Source organism: Terrapene carolina, unplaced genomic scaffold, assembly GCF_002925995.2.
Source record: "Terrapene carolina triunguis isolate 2854851 unplaced genomic scaffold, T_m_triunguis-2.0 Scaffold95, whole genome shotgun sequence".
NCBI classification, from domain to species: domain Eukaryota; kingdom Metazoa; phylum Chordata; order Testudines; family Emydidae; genus Terrapene; species Terrapene triunguis.
Genome location: NW_020664446.1, coordinates 6,013,047 through 6,022,893, shown reverse-complemented (window position 1 = coordinate 6,022,893; position 9,847 = coordinate 6,013,047). Strand labels below are relative to the sequence as shown.

Genomic DNA, 9,847 nt, shown 5'->3' with positions numbered 1-9,847 from the left:
GATCACACTCACTCTCCTAGATCCTAATCTGAATTAATGGAAAGACATCCACTGACTTGAATGAACTTTGAATTTGGCCCCTATATTGTACAGTTAAGATATGGAGTAATAAACAAATGACTTATCCATAATGGGCTGGGCTTCTGGGGTTCTCTGAGCCCAATTTTCCATTGTTACCCATATGAAGTAATGGTTTACTCTGGGAGTAGTTTAATTTATTTCAATACGACTACTCCTAGAGTACATTACTACTCAGTCTGAGTAAACGGGGAAGAATCTGGCTTTATAGTAACTACTGGAAATTCAGCTCCTTTCTAAAGAATGGCCTAGACCCTATTTGGGATGTCTTCATACTCATATCCAGGTCAGCCATCTTGAATTTACTGTGATTGGATTATTGTGGTTATACTGAAATGTCACACACACAAGACAAGATTCAGACAATAAGACTCCTCTAAAATGATACTGTGGTGTAAATACACTTGTCAGAGAGAAAAAAAATACAATAGATCTGATGACTCGGTGTTCTGGTCTCTGATGTAACAGCAAAGTAGATCCCTGTTGTATTTAACTTGATTCCCCTGAATTAAACACTTCCATTAAAAGTTTCCCACAGTAGATTTAATATTTAATTATGTATTCCAACAAAGCAAAGATCAAAATCTCTGCAAAGGGGTTTTTTTGTATTAAATATTTATCAGCATATCTCTTTGGACTAGTTTTTCATCCCCGAGGAGAGAGCATTCCATATAGAAATCAGTTTCAAAACATTTTATTTTATAGCTTGAGAGTTTTCTCTACTTCAGCTCCTCTCGCAGTGATTTTGTCATATCACTTGGTAATTAATGGTAATTAAATCTCTTTTGGCCAAAAAGGTTGGAGGGCTCACGTTGCGTTGCAAAAACAATTTTTTAAAGTTACAAAAAAGTTCCAGGATCTTTCTCCTAATAGAAATTAAAGTGCAAAGTTTGCCATGTTTTGAGTTCAGATTCACAAGAAACAATTTATAGAGGATTGTAGGTTCCAGACAGAGTTGATAGACTGCCTATTTGAATAGACATAATTATGTCACTTAGTAGCCACATCCAGTATGCAGAATTGCATCCCTTAACAATGGACAGTGGATAGGTCTACTGTGGCCAGAAACTCCCTTGATCTTAATAATGGCTGTAGCAAATATGGAATAAACCAAATGATATTACTCACGCACAAAAAACTGTCTCACGTGAACATCTGAGCAAAGAGTTGTCAACTCTGTATTTGCTTAAAATAGGACATGGAGCTTCTTGTTATTCCTTTTTCCTTCTTTTCTGTTTTTCTCCTTCCTATTGGTAGATTTAAATTGATGGATAAACGGAATATGTGCTTGGGGTGGAGGTAGATAGAGGGTATATAGTTGTGCATATTGAAGTATTTTGGGTGTTACAATTCTAAATAAAAAGTCACAGTAATAAGGAAGAAATATCAGCATATGTCCCAGCTGTGCAGCTCCATGGACATGTGGTAATGCTGGTGCCATCAAGGGTGGAATTTAGCCCATAGTGTGTAAATTACAGCACTGGCTGCTCTAGAATAAGCTTCTTTTATGATAACAATGCAGTGATAGCAAAGAGAACATTTGATATGAGTTACTCTAAAACCATTCTCTGAAACACCCAAGAACGAATTTAGTTCAGCAGGAAAAGTGGGACATGATGAGATGACTCCAGTTTAGGCCATAACCTTGGGCGGCTGCTTGGTGAGAGCAAAGCCTCCCCCAGTGAAACGAGGAACGTCCATTCTCTGCGTTGGATACTCCTGCTCCATGTTAGCCAACACTCGCTCCTTATCCCTTTAGAGGAAACAAAGAGGGAAAGGAAAGGAAAGAAATGTTTTTCACTTTAACTATGCAACAGTGTTTTCAAACTAAGCAAGTCTGTGTCCTCCAAAGTGTCTGTGATGCAACCACTCTACCAAGAGATCATTAAAAATATGTTGATTAAAGCCTGTTAGGCTAAACAGCCAAGACTAGGTGTCTGTTTGGATCTAATTAAGCGACTACTGATGCTTTTCAGAATTATTAAAAATTAGAACTAAATGAGTTCTAATGTTAGCTGCCCAAAGTCGGTCAGAGAATCTCATTAGAACTAGAATAAGCGTGAGCTTTGTGACTTTGGGTTTCTAATCATCGCCCCGTTCTAGCAAGTCCTCATTTGTTTTCAAACAAACAGCTAGATTCATCAAAGGCAGGATGGGGAGATATTTTTCCTTTGTTGAATTTTAATGAATAAATAGTGTTATCTGTCTTCAAATTTTAACAAAGTTCCAGTTATAATTACCCAGCCTGTTGTATTTGCAGAAAACCAACACTATATCTGTGGAGCATCTATAGCCTCAAGAACTTGCTCCATCTGAGGATCCAGAGCTTGAATGTGGTGGCCTTAAGAGAATGGAGCAATGTTTAGATGTTCACTCTTCAATAGGTCTCGGGGAGGGAGAGGGGCGCAGGTATCCAGAGTAGAATAAATATAAAGGGGCAGCATTTTCGATTTTCTGAGATACACCTCAAGGATTCAGAGACAGGTCTCAGAAATCACAGAATCATAGATTCATAGTGTTAGAAGGGACCGCAAGCGTCATCTAGTCTAACCCCCTGCCAAGATGCAGGATTTGTTGTGTCTAAACCATACAAGACATATGGCTATCCAACCTCCTTTTGAAAACCTCCAGTGAAGGAGCTTCCACAACCTTCCTAGGCGTCTGTGCCATTGTCCTATCGTTCTACAGTTAGGAAGTTTTTCCTGAGATTTAATCTAAATCTGCTCTGCTGTAGTTTGAACCCATTGCCTCTTGTCCTGCCCTCTGTGGCAAGAGAGAACAACTTTTCGCCATCTTTTTTGGCAGCCTTTCAAGTATCTGAAGACCATTATCATACCCCCCTTAATCTCCTCTTTTCCAAACTAAACATACCTAGTTCCTTCAGCCTTTGCTCACATGGCTTGCATTCCATCCCTTTGATCATCTTTGTCACTCACCTCTGGATCCTTTCCAGTTTCTCTACATCCTTTCTATACATTGGTGACCTGGACACACTACTCCAGCTGAGGCCTAACCAGCACCAAGTAGAGCGGTACTATTGCATCCCATGACTTGCATCCTATGCCTCTGTTAATGCCACCTAAAATTGCATTTGCTTCTTTTGCAACGGCATTGCATTGCTGACTCATGTTGAAGCTGTGATCCACCACAACTCCCAGATCCTTCTCAGCAGTGCTGCTGCCAAGCCAGTTTCCCCCCATTCTGTATTTGTGCTTTTGGTTTTTCTTCCCTAAGTGTAGCATCTTACGTTTGTCTTTGTTGCATTTCATTTTGTTGTCCATAGCCCTGTTCCCCAAATTGTCCAGATCCCTCGGAATTTTAGCTCAATGCACTATTGGCAACACCTCCTAGCTTTCTGTCAGCTGCAAACTTGATCAGTATGCTCTTCTACACCTATAGCCAGGTCATTCGTAAAGATGTTAAACAACACTGGACCCAGAACAGATCCCTGTGGAACTCCACGTGAGACCTCCCTCCAATCTGACATCACTCCATTAATCTTTTCTAATATTTAAAATAAATCAAGCAAGATTTTATGAAATCCTAGTTTACTATAATAACCATGGATCTTTAAACACTTTACAAAAGAGGTCAGGATACCCCCATTTTACAGATGGGGAACCTGAGGCACAGAAAGGAGAAGCGACTTGGTCAAGGATAACCAGCATGCTAGTGGCACAACTGGGAATAGATTCCAGGCCTCCTAAATCACAGTCCAATTTGTCAACTAGGCCAAAATGGACTAGCCCTGCTTAGTTAAGATTAAATAAACAGTTACTATAAAGGAACACAATTTCCTTGTATTTTTTGTCATTTTGCTTTAACAGCTAATATTTGGCCTTTGCTGATTCCCGCCCAGTCTCCTTGGCTCCTGGATTCATCTCCCAGTGAAACAAATGGCTTCCTACAGTTAGCATTTGTCCCTTGGTCCCCCAATATTACTATCTGAAAAAAAGAAAAATCCAAGAGAAACCCCATATGGAGGCCAGCGATGGTTTCTTGTTCCACATGTCATTTGTGTGGAAGCATGTGATTAACCACAGGTTGGGTTAGATGCACACAAATAAACCAAACCACTTGTAAATGTTTTTAACAAAGTCAATGTAGTGCTGAGGGAAGGTGCCAGGCTGACAGCCCTGGGGCCTGAGGTGCCCCATCGTGACAGGTATTTCCACCCTGGAGTGAGAAGGTTGGCCCAGCTCCATGTCCTTTCAAACTGTGGGCCCTCACTGAGGATGTCAGCAAGGGTGCCAACTGCAGTGTTGCTGATTCTTGTGCACCAGGTACTGTTTCACACAGCATCATTGTTCAAGCTGTCAGGTGGTAATGACTTTCTGGTTACCGCCTGTAGTCAATGCAGCTATTCACACAGGAAAGGGCTAATGGATCAGGTCTCTGATCTGGATTCAAGCTAGCGACCTAGAGGCGATTAAAGGCTCCATATCCCATACCAATCCTCGGAGATCAAACCAATACCAAGATGTTTGAGGCAACCAGCAGAGGTAATGGAGAAGAAAAGCAACAAATAGTGGTAGGGGAGAACAGGGAGGAAGAAAGAATGTCAGAGGGAGCTGGTGATTCTGTCAGGGAGGGCCAGGGAACAGAAAAAGAGGACTAAACATTTACAGTCCCAAACACAAGATTTCCAGCTTGAGGCCAAATCCAAAGCTAAGGTTCTGTGCAAGTCCATCAATCATTACAGCCATGGGAAGTTGCATCACTTCAAGAAGCAAGACTTTAAATCACAAAAGAGGGCAGTCTGGTGCAAATCAATAAAGGCCTTTAGATTACACCTTTATATGGTGCTATCTATGAGCATTAACTCAGCCGCATACCAGCGTAGTCAGTAATGCTGCCAATGCTGTTGCACCAACGGGATTCTCTTTTTATCAGCAAAGGCAGCCACAAGTAGAGCAGACACGCTGTCGCCGTTTGCCACTGTTACAACCATCAAGTCAAAAAAAGGCTTAGTTTTGGGTTGCACTGAATATGAAATGTCAACAAAATTTCAAGTTGGGTCAAATGAAGGCGGAGGAGCAGTGGTGGCTAGGGCACTCTTCTAGTATGTGGAAGCCCCAAATTCAGTTCCTGCCTCTAGCTGATCTGGAGAAGGAATTGGGACTTGGGTTTTGCAGGTCATGCTAACCACTGAGCTGTGGGGCTTTCTCAGTCTCTTCGGTTGAAGCTTTCCTACTTTTTATAAATAAATCATTGGAACAGGGATCAATATCAAATAGTTTCAGTCAACCTGAAACTGCATTTTTTTGGGGCAAATAAACTATTCACCAAAAGAATTTCACTCAGCTCTAGCGATCTCCCAGAGGAGGAGTGTGAGTCAGGGCTGGGAACCAAAACAATACTGTCAACCTCTGAAACGGGCGTGGGGGGACATAAATCGCTGCGGTCCTGGACAAATCTCAGCATTGGCACTTGGATGAATTCCCAGAACACACATAGGGTGTGTGGCTAGCAGGGAACAAACAGCCATGCTCGAAGGATGGCCATTGTGCCTAGCCCTTGCAGGGGGCTGCTGAGTTGAACTACAGGCAGAATTTAATCCTTAACTTTTAAACAGAATGATGGGACTGGCATAAACTGACCAGCAACGGAACCTCTTTATCACTGTGTGTGACTGACAGATTCAAACATAACCGTCCCTTGCAAGGTAAAAAAAGTCATGTTCTGAGTAATGTGATTCTCAATATAATTCTAACAGGACATCAATTCTAGCTACAGACATACAGCAAAACAGGAGCGTATTTCTTCTCTTCTAACGCACAAAAGCAAACGTGAAACCAAGGTCCAAACTGTAAACATTAGAAGTGTTTTCAAGAGGACACTTAACTGTTGGAAATGGATTGTTAGACATTATGGGAGCCTCATGTATTGATCCTAAAACTCCAGGAAGGCCATTAGCGGTGAACAATTGTTGATAATTCCAACATCAAGGCAGCCTTATACAATTTGCGGATGAACAAAGGTCACTTGTTATCACTGACTATTTTGCTAATTCTACCATCAGTACTGCTTGCTCTCTAAAATACAGTTAAGGCAAAGACAAATGCAGGTAGCTTTGAATCACAGTCAATGAAAATGGAAAAATAGAGTGTCTGAGGGGGCAGGCTGGGGGAGAAAATGCGTGGAAGGAAAACTGGTTCATGCAAAAAAACATTACTGCAAATCAAGCCATCCAACTGCAAAATGGCATCACCCCCTAGAAACCTCTCCTTGGGGAAAATATCTGCATTTCCAAACATGACTAGTGATTTTGGGTTCAACTTGAGGCACCATAATGGAGCCTGATTTTCAGACCGTGCCAAGCACCCAGCCCCTGCAAATTAGGCCCCTTTACGACATCACAAGTGGAACACCCAAAAAACACTAGTCACTTCTGAAAATTGAAAGCAGCCGGTTTGAATACACAACCGTGCTCTGTGACTGTAGAGGGAAGAACTCAGAGTACCCAAACTTTTCTGCATTTATATCTTTGTAAGGCACTCAGATGCAACTGAGGTGTGCCGGGCCTAAGGATGAGGGTTAGCTGGAGAGACAGATCGCGAGAATTAACATTATTCCTTACTTGGTCTGCTGTTCCTTGCGTTTCTGGGTTAGGTATTTCTTCTTCACATTCAGGAGCTCATTGCCCAGTCTCTCTATTTCATACTTGTACTCTTGACTCTGTGACTCATACATGTTCAGTTCTGAAGACAAAACCTAACCAACCAAAAGCAAAAAGTGAGCGTCACAGCTTCACAGGTTACGTCTGTCACACACTCCCTTCTCCCCTATCAGATAAAATCTCTGCCCACCTGAAGGCAGTTTACAGAGTTAAAGCTACACCGCGTACCTCACCAAGCATCTTTTGAGTGACACTAACAACATTTACTGTAGTTCTCTACCTTCCTGGACCCAAATGTGAACCAAAGACCCAAAACAAGGAGCATAGACAAATAATTAAGCAGGGAGTTTTAAAATGGCATAGGATCCACCTCTTTACCAAAAGTTATATTTTCCTAGCATTTCAGTGTCTTGATTATTCATTTCTGATGTAAATAATTTACAGCAGTGAAAGTAAGGCAAAGGCATATTTGGGCGGGGGTTGGAGAAAACTGTGGCTTTTAAAATGAAAGTTGTCCAGTTTAATGAGGGAGAGCTGAGGGATATAATGTGAGCCGGACATTTCAAAATGCCTTTCAATGCTTGCAGCTAGAGTTGTGCTTTCTATCTTTACTAATCAGGAGAGAGTTGGCCGGGGTCTAGATTTCCAGGGAGTAGAGCAAATGTTACTCTGGAATCTTTCTGCCATCTGCCTATACCATTACGTCATTAATGTTTCTAACTGAAGGACGATTTTAGACAGTTGAAAAGTCATCCTCTTCTACTAGCATTAATGTCCTTCTGTTGTGCACCCTTTCAAGACATTCATAAATACCTGTTTCATGCAGACATTACAAGACCTGCCTCATCACAAGCGAATAGGAACTTTAATATTGCATTTTTGTTCAAGAGGGCCCACTGTATTATAGAATATAATTAACTCCACATAAGCAATATGGCATCATGCAATACAATTATTGGCATGATCCTGATCCCATTTAAATCAATTAATTTGGAAATAGGGTCATGCCAAATGCACTTTCCTGCTGCAGGAAGAAGAATATTGAGACTAGTCAAAGTTTGGAGAGAGTCAGGTATTTTCTATGATGCAACTTTGTTTATTTACAAGAAACATATAAAGTCCTGCTTCTCCAAATGCAGGAGGAACCAAGAACAATAGGAGCAGTTTCTTAGCTTATAACTAAGGCTACGATTTAGTCATGGAGGTCACAGCAGTCACGGATTCCGTGACTTTACCGGACCTCTGTGACTTCTTCCACCTTTAGCTGTCAGCAGCTAAAGCGGAGGCTGGAGGTTGCCCTGCTGCAACAGCTTACAACTGCAAACTGGAGAGCTGGAATCAGGACCCTGCAGCCCCTGCCCTGTGGTTTGCAAGGGGTGGGGGGACTACAGCCTGGCCGTGTGCCCCAGCCCCGCGTTTTCTGCCGGGAGCTGCAGCCGGGGTCACGCGCCCCAGCCCTGTGGTGGGAGCTGCATCGGGGGCTGTGCACCCCTGCCCCACAGCATCCCTGGGCCATGTGCCCCCTCTTGGCTGTGCCCCCTGCTGCGGCCGCTGGAGCCGGGGGTCTTGGCCTGTCAGTCCCCCCCTCACCCATGGGACTCCATTCCTCCCCCTATTTAGCCCTGTCCCCAGTTATTTTTAGTAAGTCACGGACAGGTCACAGGCTCCATGAATTTTTATTTATTGCCCGTGACCTGTCTGTGACTTTTACTAAAAATAACAGTGACCAAATATTTGCCTTACTTATAACCCCAAGCCTCCTTAGTCCACAGACCCAAACATTCTCTCTCTCATTTTTTCCAGGGTCACCCTGTGCTCATCAGCTACTGTTTGGCTTTCTTGTTTTTTGCCTCTGCCTCGCTCACTTTCTGTCCCCAGTCTCTCCCAGTTGTTTGATTGTTCTTCACACACATACACGGACACACCCCTACCCAAAACAACACTCAGCAAAAGCCCGTGGCTGGGTTCACATACTCCTTTTGTCTTAAGTGGGGGCTAATCCTTACAATAATAACAACCACAGTATGCTTCGACAGCAGAGGACCATAGCGCTGAGGGTCCGTGAGCACTCTGTACAGCTTTATTCCAGGCATCTAAGAGTTCCACAGGGTTATTAATGATCTGGTGCAACCAGGTTAAACAAAGGCGACCACGTGGCCGCCACCAGTCCATGACCAGGCAGCATCCCCGCCTCATCTCCAGGCCAATCTTCAGAGTTTGATGTGCAGGGACTTTGTCTCAAAGGTGGGCAACATGACCAAAAAGGGCCAGTCAGCAGTGGCCAATGATGACTTCAGTCCTCTCTGGGCCAGTACTCAATGATACATCCCTATTACTGATAAAGTCAAACCATCTTATACCCAGTAGTCATTGCTGACAATGCATATGAAATGCCGCCAACTTCCTGATGTTTTGTGTAAGCAACGTCCATGTTTCAGATCCATCTAAGAGAATCTGAAGTGTGCAGGCTTCATAAATCCATATTTTTGTATATAGTTTCAACTTTTGTTCGCTCCAGGCCCTATGCAGGTCCTTCATGGCTGAGGCTGCTAAACCAATTCTCCTTAGGATGTCTGGTGGGCTGTGTCTTTTTGAAGACAGTTTACTGCCTAGGTAGATGAAGTTATCCACTACTTCCATGGGTTTGTCCAGAAGCAGAGATGTCTTGTACTGCAACTTTTGTGCCGACACTCTGGATTTTTGCTTTTGCCCAAGAAATCCTTGGCCCAAGAGCAGGTGCCTCATGCTGGAAGCTCTCTAGTGTAGCTTTAAGATTGTTTGCATCCTGACCAAAGAGGACAACATCATCCGTATAATCCAGGTTGGTAAAAGAAGTTAAATTGACAGTTATACCAATATTTGTGGAGATATGTTCAAGGAAGCAATCTATTGTGCAACAGAACAGGGCTGCGGCCAGGACATATCCCTACTTCACCCCAGATCTAGTGTGAATTCTGTGAGGCCTGTGGGTCCCTCAATGCACCCATGCCTCTGAGTCATTATGTAGGTCTTGAATTAGCCTCAGGAGGATGTCAGGGACACTGATGCCTCGCAGGTTTTTCCACAAGGCAGCTCTAACCTTACAGTTACATAAACCTAAGGAAAAAGAACAGGAGTACTTGTGGCACCTTAGAGACTAACAAATTTATT

General features: G+C 43.0%; 1 protein-coding gene across 1 annotated transcript in view; it reads right to left on the bottom strand.

The window, feature by feature from the left end:
* Positions 1-1,710: 1,710 nt before the first annotated feature.
* The window catches only part of CFAP58 (cilia and flagella associated protein 58), a 103,197-nt gene continuing 95,060 nt past the window's right edge, over positions 1,711-9,847 (bottom strand). The window contains 2 exon segments of the mRNA XM_026651098.1: positions 1,711-1,831; positions 6,659-6,792. Coding sequence (XP_026506883.1) covers positions 1,711-1,831; positions 6,659-6,792 — 255 coding nt within the window.